General features: G+C 50.3%; 1 protein-coding gene across 1 annotated transcript in view; it reads left to right on the top strand.

The window, feature by feature from the left end:
• LOC309553714 (all-trans-retinol 13,14-reductase-like) overlaps positions 1-21,105 on the top strand; it is a 338,403-nt gene that overhangs the window by 60,458 nt on the left and 256,840 nt on the right. The window contains exons 6-8 of the mRNA XM_082255091.1: positions 904-1,026; positions 15,929-16,067; positions 16,706-16,815. Coding sequence (XP_082111217.1) covers positions 904-1,026; positions 15,929-16,067; positions 16,706-16,815 — 372 coding nt within the window. The remainder of the gene's footprint in view (positions 1-903; positions 1,027-15,928; positions 16,068-16,705; positions 16,816-21,105) is intronic.

Raw genomic sequence — 21,105 nt, 5'->3', positions numbered from 1 at the left:
GTGTCCGTTAGAGGAATAATGCCTTATTAATGGTGTCAGAGGGGGGAACAGTGACCCATCATTGGTGTCCATAAGAGGAATAATGCCCCATCTTTGGTGTCCGTGAGAGAAATTATGATTCATTATTGGTGTCCGTGGGAGGAATAGTGCCCCATCCTTGGTGTCCGTGAGAGGAATAATGCTTTATCATTAGTGTCAGTGGGAGGACTAGTGCCCCATTATTGGTGTCCATGAGAGGAATAAAGGAATAATGTCCCATCCTTGGTGTCTGTGAGAGGAATAATGCTTCTATATTGGTGTCAGTGTGAGGAATAGTACCCCACCGTTGTCAGTGGGAGGAATAGTGTCCCATCGTTTGTGTCCATGAGGGGAATAGTGCCCCACCATTTATGTCCATTGGGAGGAATAGTATTCCATCCTTTGTGTTAGTGAAAGGAATAGTGCCCCATCATTGATGTCCAATAGGAGGAATAACATTCCATCCTTGGTGTTCGTAAGGGGAATAGTGCCCCATTATTGACTGTCCTCCAGTAGGAGGAGTAGTGTCCCATTACTGGTGTCAGTGGGAGGAATAGTTTACCATCATTGGTGTCAATGGGAGGAATAGTGTCCCATCATTTGTGTCAGTGAGAGGAATAGTGCCCCATCATTGGTGTTAGTGGCAGGAATGGTGCACCAAGGGCCAGATAAAAGCAAGCAAAGGGCTACATCTGGCCCCCGGGCCTCAATTTGGAGACCACTGCTCTAGGGCATTACTGGCATAATCCGATGAAAATAAAATAGAAGACTATAGCAGCCACCACATCGAAGGACTGGTATTCTGCCATATTTAACATTTTTATTTTAAGTTTAGATACATTAAGTATAAGTATCACAAGTCATAATTGCTGTCATTTATTGCAGGTGTCTCTGTCAGAGGAAAAGGCATGGATCCAGTGAATATTTTTGCTCCTATTATCATTTCTGATGCTGGAATATTTAATACATATGAAAAACTTCTACCTCCTGAGGCCAAATCACTCCCAGGTGAGTGTAGTGTGCAGACGCTGTGTATACCAGAGATAAGAGGTATGAATATAAAAATACATAAATCATCAGAGACTCGAAGAATTCGTTTTCAGTTGTTTAGTACTGAGCCAGTCTTGGTTCAGTTATCGCATATATGTTTTCTTCTTGCAACTCTGTAGATGGGGAGTCAGTTTAATATCTTCCTGAAAGATAGCTTTAAATACCCATTAGTATAGTTATATTCAGTAAAAATCATTACCTTTATTAAAATCAATAAACTTATTTTAAATGGGACTAATGTAAATCTCTGAATTTGACATGGCATGAGCGTCTTGATATCCCCAGACAGACCGGCTTGGGCACAATGAGGAAGGGGTAGCAGTAGGGGCCAATTGGGGTTGCAGCATGCCCTGTGCTAATAAGGAACATGCTAACTGCAGGACCGGTGCTAGAATATTTGGCACCCTAGGCAAGACCAGATACTTGCACCCCCCCTAAAAAAAATGTACACATTGCCCCCTTCCTGTACATAATGACCCCCCCCCTTTTAACCCTAAACTCCCCTTCCTGTATACACTGCCCCCTTTAATCCTACACCCCCTTGCTGCACACACTGCCCCCCTTTAACCCTACACCTCCCTTCATATACACACTGCCCCCCTTTAACCCTACACCCCCCTTCACACCCTATACACACTACCTTCCTTTAATGCTACACACCCCTTCTTGTACACACTGCCCCTCTCCCCTTCTTGCACACACTGCCCTTCTTTAATGCTACACCCCCTTCCTGCACATACTGCCCCTCTTTAACCCTACACCCCCTTCATATACACACTGCCCCCTTTAACCATACACCCCCCTTCCTATACACACTGCCCCCCTTTAACCCCACACACCCCTTCATATACACACTGCCCCCTTTAACCCTACACCCCCTTCCTATACACACTGCCCCCCTTTAACCCTACACACCCCTTCATATACACACTGCCCCCTTTAACCCTACACCCACTTCCTATACACACTGCCCCCCTTTAACCCTACACCCCCTTCATATACACACTGCCCCCCTTTAACCCTCTACACACCACTTCTTGTACACACTGCCCCTCCCCCCTTCCTGCACACACTGCCCTTCTTTAATGCTACACCCCCTTCCTGCACACACTGCCCCCCTTTAACCCACACCCCCCCTTCATATACACACTGCCCCCCTTCAACCCTACACACCCCTTCATATACACACTATCTTCCTTTAATGCTACGCACCCCTTCTTGTACACACTGCCCTTCTTTAATGCTACACCCCTATCCTGCATACACTGCCCCCTTTAACCCTACACGCACTTCATATACACACTGCCCCCCTTCAACTCTACGCACCCCTTCCTATACACACTGCCCCCCTTTAACCGTACACACTGCCCCCCTTTAACCGTACACACCCCTTTTTTTTTTTTTTAGCTAACCTTTTTTTCTCCGGAACTTTTTTCCTGTGAGATCTTCAAGCAATTATGACGGTCTGGGCGACAGACTGGACCCCCATATCCAGTGGTCACCCCAGTCTTGCCAGCGAGCGCGTGAAGACCGTAGCTCCGCTCTGGGTCGGCCGCGACAGTCCCACTGGATGGGGACTGGCCCCGCAAATTAAACGTCTCGCCACGATGCACACGACAGGGTCTAGGTTTATGTCGCAGCGTTCCTATTTGGCCGACAGCACCCCTACTCCGCCTCCCTGGTGGATTTTGGGGTGGGCCCTCTCCCTGGGATGGTGTAGACCCTCACACTCCTGGGTTTCCCTCTGTCCTGTTGTGACCCCCCTCCTCTCCACCACCCCCCCTTACCCCCCTCCCATGTGGGGGAGTGTTTGAGCCTACCTGAGGCTGGGGCCTAGTGTGCAGGCCGCATTGGGGGGCCGGGGGAAGTGCGCCATCTGCGGTGCTTGACCCATCCTGCGTGGGGGGGGGGGGGCCTTGGTGAGGTTTTCTGCTGTGGATGGGCATTTTGGGGGGGTCCCCCTGTGGGTCCCGATTCCTGCTCTGGGCCGCCATTTTGTTGTAGCCTCTGTCTGCTTCTATGGTGGTGGCCATCTTGGTACACCCCTTTTCGGCCATTTTGCAGTAGATTTTTTACTGTGGAGGCCGGTGGGAGTGCCTGGAGGACAGTGTGTCATGAGGGTAGTCTCTCTCTCTCTCTGTGGGGGTCTGTTAGCGCATGCCTGACCTCCGGGAGGCGCTGTAGCACTGTGTGGCAGCTTTTAGAAAAACAAATGTAAATTTTGTCTTTTTTTTTTTTACGTTGCTGGCTTGTTCCTCAGGTTAAGTATGGACCCTGCAGGCCATTTGTTCCCATCTGACTCCCTCACGGAGGCCGCAGGGCCTTCTGGATCTCCACTGTCCGTCAATGCGTTTTTGGCAGTTCAGGAAGCATTTGGGCTCGGGTGAAGGTGGTAGGTGTGCTGAAATGTTTCTCCGCCGGGTCTGTTACCTCACACCCTGTCTCCTCGGATGATGAGGATGACATTTCTACCTCCCCTGCCATGACAGGCGCTGGTGGATGCACTGGCTGTTTCGGTGTGCGACATCCTGCAATTTGGGGGTCGCAGCGGCGGCTGCTCCTGGGGCGCAGGTGGCATCTGGCACTCACGTGCCATCTGGAGCTGCTCATTTTGCTGGCTGTTCATATAGGAGGGGACCATCTGAGACATTCCCCTGGGGTGTCTAAGCGGCCGTTAGACATTGCCCTTTTGGGGAGTCTCTGGTACAGAGGACTGTTCCGCCTTTGGTGGACGTTAGGGCTGAATGATAGTCGATATGATATCGACTATCGTTCTGTGGCCGTAGGCGATATTCATATCGCCGAGGTCACGATATTTGCATAGGCAGGGGGAGGGACTCGGAGGAGGACAGGAGGACTCGCAGACTTTCGTGTTAGGCAGGGACTCGGAGGAGAACTCACACATTCAATCCACTGCAGGCTGCAGCCCGCCCCACACGTTCAGTGAGTCTCACTCTCCGCCCTAGTTTTTTCAATGGCACATTCAGGCAACCAATCACGCCGTGAGCAGCTGCACAGCTAACCAATCACGCGTGCCTGCACACCTGATTGGTTCGCTGTGCCGCTACCCACGGCGTGATTGGCTCCCTGAATGTGCCATTGAGAAAACTAGGGCTGAGAGTGAGACCCACTGAACGTGTGGGGCGGGCTGCAGCCTGCACGAGTGAGTAATTTAATGTATGCGGCTGTGCTCCTTTCTAATCCACCGCTCCAGCCTCCTACCACCACTGCCAGTAGCAGTATATATGTGAAATACAATAATCTATATTGACATGGTGTGTATACAAAAAGGGAAAAGTAGATGTATGTATGTATGTATATGTAGAGGAAAATAAATGATTAATAATTCAGAGGTGATTTATATATTAATAATTTATTTTCCTCTACATATACATACATACATCTACTTTTCCCTTTTTGTATACACACCATGTCAATATAGATTATTTATTGTATTTCACATATATACTGGCAGCACCAATCACTTCCTCTTCCTTTTTATAATCTATTATATAACCCCTTCCAGGGTTATATTCTGAAGTGGGCTGAAGCCAACCTCCTTTATATTTCTCCATATAAAGGACGGGTCCCACAATATCGCAATATATATAGTTGGAAAAAAAATATCGCAATATATTTTTTTTCCAATATCGTGCAGGCCTAGTGGGCGTACGGTCTCTAGCTGAATGGGACTACCGTTGTTCCAGTGGAGGAATCCCTGTCCTTTAAGGACTTGGGGGATAGGATGGCGCGGGCTGTGGCCTGCGATCTGTGTTCCCTGGCGTAGTCTGCACTGGGAACAGTGTTTGTTTGCCCTTGCCACGCAGACTCTGACTTGGTGTGGGGCATGTCCCTCTTGCCCTGGGGGAGTGGTTGGACCAGTTGGCGCAGAGGCTGCAATTTGTTTGCGATGCCGCGCTGGTCGAGGCTCCCTTGTATGGATCACCTTGTTGTTTTGGGTGGTGGTTGTCCAGCATCTACTTGACCGTAGTGTTGGTCTGCGGATCAAACTTCTAAGATGGTCTTAATGGATCTCCCTGTTCAGGGGTATCGCCTGTTTGGCGCTGCCCTGGATGACATTATATAAGGGTCTCACAGGGGAAGAGTGTTTTCTTCAACAGGCTAACAAGGGTAAGGGCCTTTGTCGCAGTCGAGGTTCTTCCCTTTTGGCTCGCAACAGTTTCTTCGTCCCTCAGGGACGGTCGATGTGGCGAAGTCCTTCCAGACTTCCGCGTGTGGTTCCAAACGACCCTGGTCTGGAGGACATGAGATCGTTTTTTTCCAGACCTGCGGATTAGGCCTACTCGGCCTGAAGGTGCTTCCTCACCCATCTAAGGGGTGGAGGGAGGTCCTTGCCGGTCGGGGACCTGCGGCTGGCCCGGATCCCAGGCTGCTGGGTTCAGGAGGTCATGCAGTCCAGTTGCAAGATCGAGTCCCGATCCGTTTATTTCAGGTAAGGTTTTTTCTCTTCCAATGTACAGCTGTCCCCGGATCGCTTACAGGTGCTCTGTGGGGCAGTTCAGACTCTGGTTCAACAAGCTGGACCAGCTGGTCCTTTGATGGTTCCGTGCAGATCAAGTTGGTATCGGTTTGCACAGTGGTGGCTTCCCTGCATCAGGGGGACTCCTGGCCTCCATAGACATCAAGCTGCCTACCTTCACATCCTGTTATGTTTGGGACACCTACGGGTTCTCCATTTTTTGCCGTGGGGAAGGATCTCTATCGGTTTGTGGCGTTGCCCTTGGGTCTCACTTATGCTACTAGGGTCTGCACAAAGGTGTGGCTCTGGTCCTGGTGCTGTTGCAGCAGCAGGGCGTATCAGTCCGGGGTTCCTGGCCGATCTGCTTCTCTGTGTGGAGTCTCCTACGGTGCTGACAAACAAATTTGGAAGTCACCATGAGAACTCTGGAGGAGTTCAGATGGGTTCTGAACCTTCAGAAGTCATCCCTGGTCCCTTCCATGAGACTGGACTATCTGGGCCTGACTTTGGACTCGCCCTCAGTCCGGGTGTTTTCTCCCTCCGGGGAAAAAACTCTTGGAACTTCAGACTGCGGTTCATGTCCCGCACATGGTTGTCCCTTCAAACCTGTATGCGAGTTCTGGGACTGATTGGTGCCGTCTTTCGCTCCATCCCTCTCAGGGATCCCCAGAAGGCGATCCTTCTCGAATGGGACTAGAATCCAAACTCTCTGGACTTTCGGATCCGGCTGAGCTGGCTGAACAGGGAGTCTTGAGCTGAAATCCTTCCTCCCCTTTTTCCTGAACACTTATCACCGCGGATGCAAGCCTATCTGGGTGGAAAGGAGTCCTCGGCAGGTTCTCTGCTTCGGGAGTATGGTCCCTGAAGGATCCAGGTTACCGATCAATGTCCTGGGGCTGAGAGCGATCCGGCTTTGCCTGGTTCACTGGATTGGGCACCTGCAGCTGCCCAGTGCACGTTCAGTCGACTACGCCATGACCGTGGCTTATGTCATTCATCAAGGGGGCACCAAGGGTGTCCTTGCCTCCTTGGAAGTGTCAATTCTTTGTTGGGCAGTACGCATTGTTCCAGCCTTGGATGCAGGGGAATGGTGTCTTCATCCGGAGGTGTTTTTGCAGTTGTGCCTTCATTGGGGGCACTCCAGACGTGGACCTGTTGGTGTCGCATCTACTGGATAGTGCTGCGGTTTGTGGCCCGCTCCCGGGACCCTCTGGCGTGTGCAATGGTGGAACCATGGGTTCTGTCATGGGCAAGAACATTCGCTAAGTTCAACTTAAACGATGTCGTGGAGTTTAGCATGGTCACCTGCGCATGGCTGCAGCCAGCATGGTCGTATGTGCGTGCTCACGGATGGGCCAAGGTCAGTATGAGCTGCGGTCTGCCTTTCCTCCTCCCAAGTTGCTGCCAAGAATGTTTCGCAGGATCGAGGCGGAAGGGATTCCGGTCTTTCTCGTGGCTCCATACGGGCCTCACCGAGCTTGGTACGCCGGCCTGGACAGGCTAGCCACAGACGCTCCTTGGAGAATTCCTCTCAGGGAAGAGTTATTGTCTCAAGGGCCCATCTCCCGTCCGACTTTGCGGTCGCTGACTTTGCCGACTTGGCTGTTGAATGCCAGGTGCTGAAGGATGGGGGTTTGGCTGCTTCAGTGATTCCCACCCTGCTTGAAGCGTGGGAAGCAACTTCTAGGGTGATTTTTGTTCATCATACGAGACAGTCGTATATTGTGTGGGCTCCCCCTCACTCTTACTCGGTGGCCCGGATCTTGGCTTCCTTCAATGGTCACAAGTTAGCCTTGAGTACTGTCAAGGGTCAGGTTTCGGTTTTGGCAAATTTCTTCCAAAGGCCGTTGGCTGCCTGTGCCCTGGTGCGTGACTTCTTCCAGGGGGTGCGACCAGGGCCGGCGCTACCTATAGGCAAGGTAGGCGGCGGCCTAGAGCGCACACCAGTAGGGGGCGCTATGTGGAGAGCGGCGGGCATTGAAAGCAGAAGTGCGCTCTGCTCCCCAGCCATAGGAAGAGTTTGCTCCGCCCCTTCTCCAAGTGCAGGACCGGATCTCCTTTGGCTACCAGGCTCTTGTGTGGGTGTGAATTGCGGCCAGCTTTTAAAATCCTACCCGCCTTATCTGACTTCTCCTGCCTGCCTGCCTGCCCGCCTGCCCGCATGTCTGAGCCGTCCGCCCGCCCGCATGTCTGAGCCGTCCGCCCGCCCGCATGCATGCCTGAGCCGTTTGCCCGCCCGCATGTGTGAGCCGTCTGCCCGCCCGCCCGCATGTGTGAGCCGTCTGGCCGCCCACCCACCCGCATGACACCCGCCCGCATGCCTGAGCCGCCTGCCTGCCTCACCGGACACCCTGCTACCCCCCCTCACACCTGACACCCTGCTACCCCCCCTCACACCTGACACCCTGCTACCCCCCCTCACACCTGACACCCTGCTACCCTCCCCCCTCACCTGACACCCTGCTACCCTCCCCCCTCACCTGACACCCTGCTACCCCCCTCACACCTGACACCCTGCTACCCCCCTCACACCTGACACCCTGCTACCCTCCCCCCTCACCTGACACCCTGCTACCCTCCCCCCTCACCTGACACCCTGCTACCCCCCTCACACCTGACACCCTGCTACCCCCCCTCACACCTGACACCCTGCTACCCTCCCCCCTCACCTGACACCCTGCTACCCTCCCCCCTCACCTGACACCCTGCTACCCTCCCCCCTCACCTGACACCCTGCTACCCCCCTCACACCTGACACCCTGCTACCCCCCCTCACACCTGACACCCTGCTACCCCCCCTCACACCTGACACCCTGCTACCCTCCCCCCTCACCTGACACCCTGCTACCCCCCTCACACCTGACACCCTGCTACCCCCCCCACACCTGACACCCTGCTACCCCCCTCACACCTGACACCCTGCTACCCCCCCTCACACCTGACACCCTGCTACCCTCCCCCCTCACCTGACACCCTGCTACCCCCCTCACACCTGACACCCTGCTACCCCCCTCACACCTGACACCCTGCTACCCCCCCTCACACCTGACACCCTGCTACCCCCCCTCACACCTGACACCCTGCTACCCTCCCCCCACACCTGACACCCTGCTACCCCCCTCACACCTGACACCCTGCTACCCCCCCTCACACCTGACACCCTGCTACCCCCCCTCACACCTGACACCCTGCTACCCTCCCCCCTCACCTGACACCCTGCTACCCCCCCTCACACCTGACACCCTGCTACCCCCCTCACACCTGACACCCTGCTACCCTCCCCCCTCACCTGACACCCTGCTACCCCCCTCACACCTGACACCCTGCTACCCCCCTCACACCTGACACCCTGCTACCCCCCCTCACACCTAACACCCTGCTACCCCCCCTCACACCTGACACCATGCTACCCTCCCCCCTCACCTGACACCCTGCTACCCCCTCACACCTGACACCCTGCTACCCTCCCCCCTCACCTGACACCCTGCTACCCTCCCCCCTCACCTGACACCCTGCTACCCCCCTCACTCCTGACACCCTGCTACCCCTCTCACTTCTGACACCCTGCTACCCCCCTCACACCTGACACCCTGCTACCCCCCCTCACACCTGACACCCTGCTACCCCCCCTCACACCTGACACCCTGCTACCCTCCCCCCTCACCTGACACCCTGCTACCCCCCTCACACCTGACACCCTGCTACCCCCCCTCACACCTGACACCCTGCTACCCCCCCTCACACCTGACACCCTGCTACCCTCCCCCCTCACCTGACACCCTGCTACCCCCCCCCTCACACCTGACACCCTGCTACCCCCCTCACACCTGACACCCTGCTACCCTCCCCCCTCACCTGACACCCTGCTACCCCCCTCACACCTGACACCCTGCTACCCTCCCCCCTCACCTCACACCCTGCTACCCCCCTCACACCTGACACCCTGCTACCCTCCCCCCTCACCTCACACCCTGCTACCCTCCCCCCTCACCTGACACCCTGCTACCCCTCTCACTCCTGACACCCTGCTACCCCTCTCACTCCTGACACCCTGCTACCCCCCTCACACCTGACACCCTGCTACCCCACCTCACACCTGACACCCTGCTACCCCCCCTCACACCTGACACCCTGCTACCCCCCCTCACACCTGACACCCTGCTACCCTCCCCCCTCACCTGACACCCTGCTACCCCCCTCACACCTGACACCCTGCTACCCTCCCCCCTCACCTGACACCCTGCTACCCTCCCCCCTCACCTGACACCCTGCTACCCCCCTCACTCCTGACACCCTGCTACCCCCCTCACACCTGACACCCTGCTACCCCCCCTCACACCTGACACCCTGCTACCCTCCCCCCTCATCTGACACCCTGCTACCCTCCCCCCTCATCTGACACCTGCCTACATGTCTGAGCCGCCCGGCAACTGTCTGAACCACCTGCCGCCCGTCCGCCGGCCTGCCTGTGCCGGCCACCCACTGCAACTCAGAGGGGGATGTTGACGACCAGAAGCTAAGGTAAGCTTAACTGACAGAGTACTAAGAAAATGGGACTGGAGAGCAGGCTGGAAGTGAGGAGGGGGTTAATATTGCCATGTCCACCGATGCAGGTAAGGGCAGTGAAAGTTAACCCCCCACCTTGCATTGTCCTCATGGCATTGACATTTTACCCACCTCCCCCTTCTGCATTTGCGGTAATGCCAGTATTAATAACCCCCTCCCCTTACATTGGTGGTCATGGGGGGTTACATTTCAATGCCACTTATCCCCAATGTGGGGGAGGGGGTTAATAATGCTGACATCTGTGCTGGGAATTATTAGTGCGTCCACTGACCTCAATGTTGGGGATTTTTAATTCATCCACTGATACCTGTGCTGGGGGTTAATATTGCGTCCACTGATACCTGTGTTGGGGGTTAATATTGCGTCCACTGATACCTGTGCTGGGGGTTAATATTGCGTCCACTGATACCTGTATTGGGGTTATTAATACATCCACTGACATCAATGCTGGGAGTTATAATATGGTCTAATGACAGTTTATGCATTCAGGAGGGGGGAGCAAATTGGAATCTCTGCCACTGAGATCCATATCTCCCCTGTCCAGGCTGGCAGATGGTGGATCCAGCATCCCAGGTAATGGCAGCTGAGTGAAGGGTATCGGTAACAGCTGATGATCTGCCGCAGAGGATCCCCAGTGATGCATGTACAGGTACCAGCCTCCCCAACCCCCCACACATACACCTCCAAGCCCCAACCCCACACTGACTGCAGGGGGCACTTAACAGCTGGGAGTGTCTACATGAGACCCCCCCCCCCCAGTGGGGAGGGCTGGCACTGACACACATGGGTAGTAGACCACTGCCTGCACTTCAGCCTCTTTTCTTCGACTGATCCCTGTCTATATACTACCCTATCCTGTCTGTATACCTGTGGACCATGGCTGGCATGAGGAAGTGAGCCGGTGCCGCTACTATTTGTGTTCAGGCCCGGTCCATAGGCACAGGTGCAGGCCCGAGGATCATGGTTAAAGAAATAGGTGGAGAGGCGAGGTAAAAATATCCACCCCGCCACCTCCACCTTATACATAGGCAGGGGCAAAGGGGGCGCAGTCAGGAGTGGAGGGGGGGGGGCGGCAAAATGAGGTTTCGCCTAGGGTGTCAAAAATCCTTGCACCGGCCCTGGGTGCGACACTTGGTACTTCCAGTGCGACCTCTGTCATCCACTGGGGACCTTGATTTGGTACAGTTGGTTCTTTTAGACCCTCTGTTTGCAAGTATTCGAGGGTATCCCCTGGCTACCTTCTAACAGAAGGTGGCCTGCTTGGTTGCTGTCACTCTGCGCGCAGGTGTCGGCACTGGCGACATTGTCCTGTCGTTCTCCCTATATGTTGATCATGGGGCCAAGGGGTACTTCGTCCGGATCCGTCCTTCCCTCCGAAGGTGGTTTCTGATGTTCACTTGCATGGGGACATACATTGTATTCCCATCTTGTGTCCTGAGCCCTCACATCCTAAGGAATGTGCATTGCTTACTCTGTTTAGAGTGTGGGCACTCAAGGTGTTCTTGGTGACTACTGAGTCTTTTCGTGAGTCAGGCTCGCTCTCTGTACTTACGGATGGCCCATGAACGGGACTGCCTGTGTCTGCTGTGTCTATTCCCAGATGGATCGGACAGACGGTGGTGCAGGTTTATTCAATTAAGGGTCAGTTCCTACCTTTCCCTGTTTTGGCGCGTTCTACTTGGGTGCCTAGTGCTTCCTGGGCTTTTCGTCTTGTAGGCATCTGTGCTCCAGGTTGCAAGTCAGCTACCTGGTAGTCTGTTCACACCTTTACCACGTTTTATAAGGTGGATGTGCTTGCATCTGCAGATTCCTCTTTTTGGCCGGCTGCTGTTTGGAGGGCTTTTGACCTTCCTTGACGGTGTTTACTGTTTGTTTCAGGTGGGCTTCATCTTTTGTTCTGATAAGTCCTATGTTGCCTGGTCGGCTATGTTTGGCCTTGGGGACTTGTTATTTTCTGCTGTTCCCAACCCTCATTTTATGGCACTGCTTTGGGACGGCCCTTCTGATATGAATCATAGAGAACTGCGTCCGTCAATGAAAGATAGAGAAAACTGGATTTTTGACTTACCGTAAAATCCTTTTCTCTTAAGTTCATTGACGGACGCAGTACCCGCCCCTCTATTTTGAGTTGGGTTGGTGTTCCTTTTCTGACACTGCTTTGATACAAAACTGACATCCTATGCAGGAAGAGAGAGGAGGTACCCTCCGGGACTGCCCATAGGCGTAGCCAGAACTTTTTTCTGCCTAGTGTCCTACTCCTGTAGGGGGCAGCATTACCCTACTGATATGAATCAGAGAGAACAATGAACTTAAGAGAAAAGGATTTTATATTAAGTCAAATATCCAGTTTTTCCTGAGTACAGGTCCACTCCTCCCAGTCTCCTGCTCTCTCCAGGACCTACACATGCTGGTTACATCCTCACAGGCGTGGGGTGTGCACCTCCAATGCCCCAAGTGCCCTCAGGCTCCTCCCAGCCTGACTTATAAATGAGCACTGACTCACCTAAGATATCACTACAGGAGGGCTCTAGCTAAAAGAGAAGCTATCACTTGCTATAACTTTCCTCTATACAGGCTGTAATGGGAAAAGAGCCATCTAGTGACCAAGTGGCTAACTGCACATACCTACAGGTGTGAAGGATCATGCTGTATTAGACCTTAGGGCTGCAACCAACAATTATTTTCATAATCGATTAGTTGGCCATTTATTATTTCAGTTAATCAACTAATCAGATAATAACCTTAAAAAAAGTGTGGTGTATAATTTAGTTAATATGTAAAGTTTAAAAAAAGGCAATTTATTCCTAAATATCTATATGCAGTGGTAAATCTAAATAACCAACTATATGGTTATGGAGCAAAATCTCTAATCCACTCTGAGAATAACAGACAGAAGAGATACTGTATATACTATTAGAGGTTGAATCTGGTAAAGATCATCAGACTCAGAGATCAAATTTTTTTTTTTTTTTTAAAGAAAAAAAAAATGAAAGACTGTTTGTTTTTGTTTTTTCTGATTTTCAGACAGAACTGTAATATGTTGTAGACTCCCTTGTCATATGGGGCTGATGGCTTGATAAAAGCTCCCTGCGCCTGCTGTCTCTTATGCTGGCCATACAAAAACAATGTCTTCCATTAAAAAAAAAAAAAAAAATTTAAGAACATTTGTTAGACTTTCAAATCGTTAGTGGGGTCAAATCAACGTTCGTTTTCGACCACAGTGATGGGAAGATTCGAAAGAGAAGAATAGAAAATTTCTTCAAACAGAATTTTCAAACAGTGTATGTGGTTTTCATTCAGAAATGACATTTGTTTTAAAACTGAATGTTAACAGCAAGGGAAATTTTCAAATGACATTCTTTCATTCAGCGCATGTACGAAAGATTTTTCGTATGAATATTTGTGTATGGCCAGCATAAGGCTGGGTTCACATCTATGCAGTTTGCTTTTCAGGCTTTTTGCTGTGCGTTTTGCGCACGCGATTTGTGTTTTGCATATTTTATGCTTTTTTTTGGCCAATTTGTTGTTGGGCAGGTTAACCACTTTACCACTGAGTACTTGAATAGTACTGCGGCAAAGTGGCACGATCCTGTCTGACGACGTAGACCTACGTCGCCAGACTCCTCCCCTGTAGGCGGCGCTCGCGCGCCGCCGGAGGCACGCTCCCGCTGTTTTCATTCACAGCGGGAGTCGGGCCAGGGGAGGAGCAGCGGCGATCGCCGCTGCTCTGCCCCGATCGTTGGGGATCTAGTGTGGAGATCCGCCCGCCTGTGTAAACACAAGCGGGCGGATCTCTTCAGTGACAGGGAGTGACAGATCGGAGTGTTCAGCATAGCTGGACATCCGATCTGTCCCTGTCTCACACAGTCACCTCCCCCCCCACACGTCAGTAAGCACCAGGCATACATTAACCCATCCCTCTCCAATAAAATTAACCCCTTCCCTGCCAGTGTCATTTTTACAGTAACAGTGCATATTTATAAAAAAAAGGGGGTGTGTATAAGAGCCTAAGCCCACATAGACACTAGCAGCGCTAGAAACAGCCCCTGACGAGGTTGATGGTATATAGCAAAAACAACCAGCCTAACAAGGTAGGGAATTGTTATAAAGCCTAATAGTTCATAAGTCCATAATATTCTCAGGGTGAAGTCACACGATAAAATGGGTGCATAGAAACTCCTAGTGTAGTGAAACACCAGACTTCTTTATCGATCACTCAGCAACCGTCATATCCTTCACCTCACCGCTGTGCTCCCCCCCTTGAGAGTGGACACGTACCCTTAACGCTAGGGTTTAGCGCTTTATTAAATCAATAATCCTCCACATCCGGATGGTAATCTCCTCAGGATTCAACTCCAAAAAGTAGGGATATAGGCAGCACCTCCTCCTCTCCTCTCACATAAAGGTGGAACAGATACCTCCTCCTCTCGTCTCACATAAAAGGGGAACAGATACCCATAGCGTAATATGTACAAACAAGGCTTTATTAAAAGGTTAAAATCACACTCACATGGAATCGGATGAATTTATGCGAAAAACATATCCAAGGTGCAAAACCCGGTCCTCCCGCTACTGACGTTGTCCCCACTGAACCACACGGTACGGGTGATCCAGCCACCCTATCGCGATGTTGCCCGGACTCACTGGCGTTTAGTGCTGGGGATCCTCTGGGATGTCCTTGGTATGGAACAGAATGACCGCGTGCTCACGCCCTTATTGCCTGATTGCTGCAGTAATGTCACTGGTACCCCCAAAAGTGTCAAAAATGTCAGTCAAGGGTCCGATCTGTCCGCCGCAATGTCGCAGTCCCGCAAAAAAAATCGCAGATCGCCGCCATTACTCGTTAAAAAGAAAACACCAAAAATCACATAAATCTTTCCCTTTGTTAGTAAACGCAATAACTTTTGCGCAAACCAATCAAAATACGCTTATTGCGATTTTTTTTTTTTACCAAACTTGGGTAGCAGAAAACAAATTGGCCAAAAATTTTTTAAAAAATTGGTTTTTACATCTTTTTTGGGGGGAATTTCATATAAAAAAATGTTAAAAATATTGTTTTTTCAAAATAAACGCTCTTTTTTTGTTTATAAAAAAAGTAAAAATCGCACAGGTGATCAAATACCACCAAAAGAAAGCTCTGTTTGTGGGAAAAAAAAGGACGTCAATTTTGTTTGGGTACAGCGTTGCACGACCGCACAATTGTCAGTTAAAGTCGCACAGCGCCGAATCGCAAAAAGTGGCCCAGACGTAAGACAGCAAAATGCTCTAGTGGTAAAGTGGTTAAATAAACACAACAAACAGACATGTTATGCTAGCCTGCTCTCTGTAATATTTTTGCACAGAGCAGTCCTGATTCTCCTCTTCTGGGGTCCCCCTGACGATTCTGGCTCCTCCTGCTTTCAGAGTGCCCCAATAGCAAGCTGTAAAGTATAGTATAGAGTGCCCCTATAGCAAGGTAAAAAACTTCTTCTGCCTTTAGAACCACTCACTTCCTACCCAGGACTACATTTCCCATGAGGCATTGCTCCTCACACATTAACAAGTTCTCAGGCACTTACTGACATCTATGGATGGTGTACTGAGCTGTATGTGTGCTTCACTGTGTCTTCTGATATGTAAACAAATAATGCATTCTGTATGCAGGCCAACTAATCGGCTGACCAACTAATCGATAATGAAAATAGTTAACTATTTTCATAATCGATTTGTTGTCGATAATCGATTAGTTGTTTCGGCCCTATTGGACTGCCCTGTCTGGTGAACCATGCAATCCTACTAACTAACATTTCTTTGTGACTGCAATTTTCCCTCTAGAGATCCAGTCCCAGCTAAGCATGGTGAAGCATGGCGCAGCAGGCTTCAGCCTTTTTATTGGCATTAGGGGCTCGCAAGAAGATGTCAACCTTCCCGCCTCTAATTACATTTACTTGTCAGACTCCGACCTGAAGAAACTGTGAGTTTCAGATTCACAAAATACAAATATGGTTTATAGATTCTAACCAGCAAACTAAGCTTTTTTTTTTTTTTTTATAACTGCACACGATTGAAATGGCTCGCTACAAGTTCCATGTAAAGCTTTGAGCATTTGACTGCATAATCAGGTTACTTTCAGCAAACAATGTATGTCAAAGTGATCTGTAGATCCAGAGTTATAGGTGACTAAAGTTAACCATAAATTTGAGCTTCAATTCCCACATTTTCATCAAGCGATTAACTTGGGTACAATCAGTCTGTCATATTTTAGATGTGATTATTGCTAGTGCCTGTTATACCTGCTAGCAATAATCACTGGCTTCTCCCACACTGCCCCCCCCCCAGAAAGAACACAATGCCTCTGTGGGAGGGATTCCCCTATCAACACTGTCTGTGGTTGCAGAAAATACATTTTCTATGGCTGGCCTAAGACACTATTATGCCAAATTACACTGGTGATAGACAGATATGATAAGTGATTCCAACAGGAAATTCATGTTCTTTTCAAATACTTCTGGTACATGGGGCTAGATGTTCTCTTGTTCTTTCTTTTTCTACTTTTTTTTTTTTCATAAACCAGTTTCTGGACCCTAAAATGTATATTCATTTCCAAAACAGGGAGAAAAAATATGTTGATAGTTCTGCAGATGATGCTCCAAAACACATCCCAATGTTGTATATTTCTTCCCCTTCTGCAAAAGATCCCACCCATGAGGAGCGCTGTCCAGGTAAGACTGCTTTAGACAATATAAACGTATTTAACATTTATGGGAGGGTTTAGAGGGGGGAAGGGGTAAATCCTCTATTAATTTGCACTGCCTGTGTCCCACCAGAGTAATTTCCCTATCACTTTCTGCCCTGGAAAAGCAACAGAAAAGAAGCATAAATCCTAGATAGTTGTCACAAGAACAGGTATTGCCACTGGAGAATTTTCTCCCACCTATTTTCCGGTAACAGCTCCGATTTTTGGATTTCCTCTCACTTTGTCTGGATGACATTGGTTACCAGGACAAAAACAGACAATTCTCCTCAGCAGGAACACAGCAATAAAAACTTGGCAAAGAGTTTAAACCATTCCATACGCAATCCAAAACTTAAAAAAATGCATTTACACACAAATGGCAACATGAAGGTCAATGATGATATGAAAATTGCTGTAGCCCATATCAACCATATTTCTTGCACCATTAGTTAAAGGAAACCTGTACTAGGAGAAATATTCGAGCTGAGATTGTTCACCTCCTCTTAAAGTGGAACTTTACCCATAACAGCTTGATAAAAAAAATGATGTTCTTTTGCAAGGAACATACATTCCACATTAATAAATATGCTATCAAAACTAGTCTGTGCTGTGAATTGCCTCCAGCATTGCTCCTGTTTCTTCTTGCCAGAGGCTGCCATTTTGCTGAAGCCCAGAGCCCCTGAACAGCAGTAAATCATAAGATGGAACTAAACCCATAGATTTAATGGTTTCAATAAACAGTTACATTCCTGGAATGCGAGGATTGCTAACTGTCACATTTGCTTGTGTCCTCGATCAAACTGTCAAACCATCAAATGGCTGGTGTCTTAACTGTTCACGTGCAACACCATAGCATTTTCAGATCAAACAGGAGCAGCTTCTTTGGCTAAGAATTTTCGCAATTCTGGCCCCGATTTCAAAACTCTCTGCTAAAATGACAAATCTCACAACGTGAATTTCAAATGCCAATACCCACGATTTAAAACTCCAAGGTGTGAATGCAGCCTTTAAGGATAGGGGGTTTAATTGCATTTTAGGACTGTCAGCAGATCGGCCTCTACAAACCTAAAAATGGAGAGCAACTGAGCATGTGCAGAGCAGGATGAGACCATGTATTACTGGATTTTAAACCAAATAGGCACTTATTTTTAATGTTTTACATAGTAATACCTGCAAAAGGGGCCAGCCTGAAGTAATCTAGCAGGACCTAGTTTTCTTACAAAAGTTCCACTTTAAGAATACTAATTACCTGGATGTCTCTGCCATCAACATATTGGTCCAGGTCAATTCATTCAAAGTATTGAAAACCCAGGATTAGGGTGACAGCCAGATGGGAAGCATTTTCAGAAGGTGAGTTCTACAAACTGCAACATCCATATTAGTACAGGTTTCCCTATAAGAGCAATCCATGAAATATAACTTTAGATGTGTTGCAGTGGTTATCAGGACTTTCACCTTGTGTATGAATTTGATACCCAACTCATCCATCACCTACGAAAAAAGAAGCCTTTGGTTATCTGCGTTTTAGACCTCAAGTTGGACATTGAAGTACTATCACAGGGAGATGCTTGGCCTTTCCTTTAATGGGGGAAATACCATATGACTAGTTAATTTGAAAAAATAACACCCCCTCGCTCCCCCCCATTTTAATTACACCAGCTTCAGAGTTACTGAAACCCATTTGCTGCCATTGGTGTATGTCATAGGTAGGGGATTCTATACACACTCCTGACTGCTGTGGGGCTGTGAATGTCAAGAGCCGACTATTGAATTTTGACTATTGAATTTCAGATGGAAATGATCCAGCTAGAATTAAACTATAAAATAACGGAATTTTTGTAAAATCTTACCTGTAAAATTCCTTTCTCTGAGTCCTCCGACAGTCGCCGCCTCTTCATATTCGTCACATATGGGGTATTAGACTTTGCTCCGAAGGAGTAGCTAGGCAACAGAATATGTTAACAATAAAGCTTTAACATATCCCACCCTCAAGGGGTGGTCCCCTCAGTCAATACCCTCCTACTTCCTGCAACCATATCTCAGTTTTAGTGGAATAGCAGTAGAGTATACATTCAAACCCCAAAAGAGGGGCGGGGGCGGCGACTGTCGGAGGACTCAGAGAAAGGAATTTTACAGGTAAGATTTTACAAAAATTCCGTTTTCTCTTACGTCCTCCGACAGTCGCCGCCTCTTCATATTCGTCACATATGGGGACGTCCCAAAGCAGTGCAAACATGAGGGGTGGGAAACGCATCCGCGCCGAAAGGCAACGCAGTCTCCACATCAAAGAAAGGAACCTTACCAAAGGAAGGAAACCAGCTGGGCAACAGCAAAAATAAGTGCTCAACAGGAGCAACAACCCAGGAAAAGACAAAAAAACCAGGGGATACAAAAAAGCTATCCCAACAGCCAGGAGTCCCCAATAAGGGACCCTATGGAACAGCCGCACTAAGAACCTTGCGGCCAAAGGAAGCATCCGCCGATGCCTGAACATCTACTTTGTAGAATTTTGTGAAAGTGTGTACGGTCGACCAAGTCGCCGCCTTACACACCTGGGCTACAGAAGCCCCATGACGGCAGGCCCAAGACGTACTCAGTGATCTAGTAGAGTGCGCCTTCACAGGCACAGGGGGAACCTTCCCCTGCAAGGCATAGGCCTGTTCAATGGTCTGCCTGATCCATTTGGCAATGGTAGAGGCGGAAGCCGCCATGCCCTTCCGAGGACCCTCTGGAAGAACAAACAAGGAGTCAGTCTTACGAAAAGACTCAGTCGATTTAAGGTAAACCCTTATCGCCCGAACAACATCCAGAGAGTGCAATCTCACCTCCCTTGGATGTTTAGGCTTCGTGCACAACGAAGGCAAAACAATATCCTCGTTAAGATGGAATTCCGAAACTCGTTTCGGTAGAAAAGAAGGATTAGGTCGCAAGACCACCTTATCCAAATGAACAACCAGGTACGGAGACTTGCAGGACAAAGCCGCCAGTTCCGACACTCTGCGAGCCGAAGTGATCGCCACCAAAAAGGCGACCTTTTTGGACAACATAGACAACGAGAACTCCCTGATCTGTTCAAAAGGAGCACGTTGTAACACAGACAGAACTAGATGCAAGTCCCAAGGGGGCAAAGGATCCCTCCTAGGAGGAACCAGATGCCGCACACCCTGAATAAAAGTGCCAACCAAGGAGTTGGAAGCCACGGGACGTTGAAACAGAACGGCCAGCGCCGACACCTGACCCTTAATCGTAGCCAGCGCCAAACGCTGATCGACACCCGTCTGAAGGAAAGACAGCACACGGGAAACCGAGTACGTGCGGGGTGAAAACCCCCTGGACTCACACCAGGCAAAATAGGCCTTCCAAGTACGGTAATAAACCTTCCCCGAGGAAGACTTCCTCGCGTTGATCAAAGTATGAACGACCTCTGGAGAGAGACCCTTCTCCTTCAGGACCTCGGTCTCAACAGCCAGGCCGTCAAAGCCAGCGACTGTAAAGCAGGATGGTAAATCGGTCCTTGAGACAGTAGATCGTCTCGAAGAGGCAGACGCCAAGGAGCGTCGACCGCCAGATTCACGAGGTCTGCGTACCAGGACCGGCGAGGCCAGTCCGGTGCCACAAGAATCACCGTGCTGCGTTCCGAGTGCAACCTGCGAAGGAACCTGGACAGCAACTGAATCGGTGGAAACGCGTACATCAGCCTGTACTGATGCCACGGGGCCACTAACGCGTCCGACGCGTCTGCCCGAGGGTCGCGCGTCCTTGCCACGAACCTCTTCACCTTGTAGTTGAGGCGAGACGCGAACAGGTCCACATCTGGAAGACCCCACTTCGCGCACAACATCTGGAAGACAGCCGGGTGGAGAGACCATTCCCCCTGATCCAGGGTCTGGCGACTCAGATAGTCCGCCTGCCAGTTCTCCACTCCCGGAATGTGAACCGCCGTTATCGCCGGGACATGAGTCTCGGCCCAAGACAGAATGTCGGCCACTTCTCGAGCCGCTCGGGCACTCCTGGTGCCCCCTTGGTGGTTGATGTAGGCCACCGCCGTGGCATTGTCCGTCTGCACCCGAACCGGGCAGCCCTGCAGCCGGTCCGTCCAGCGATGAAGACAGAGCCTTATCGCACGCAATTCCAGAATGTTGATCGGAAGGGAAGACTCCCCCTCCGACCAGGTCCCCTGGGCGGACAGAACGCCCAGAACACCACCCCAGCCCGACAGGCTGGCATCCGTGGTGATTATCGTCCACGAGATCGGACGAAAAGACTTGCCCCCGGA

This window comes from Pelophylax lessonae (genome assembly GCF_965119305.1).
Source record: "Pelophylax lessonae genome assembly, chromosome: 4".
Classification (NCBI taxonomy): Eukaryota; Metazoa; Chordata; class Amphibia; order Anura; family Ranidae; genus Pelophylax; species Pelophylax lessonae.
Note: the sequence above shows the minus strand (reverse complement) of the source record. Positions and strands in the feature narration are given on the sequence as shown.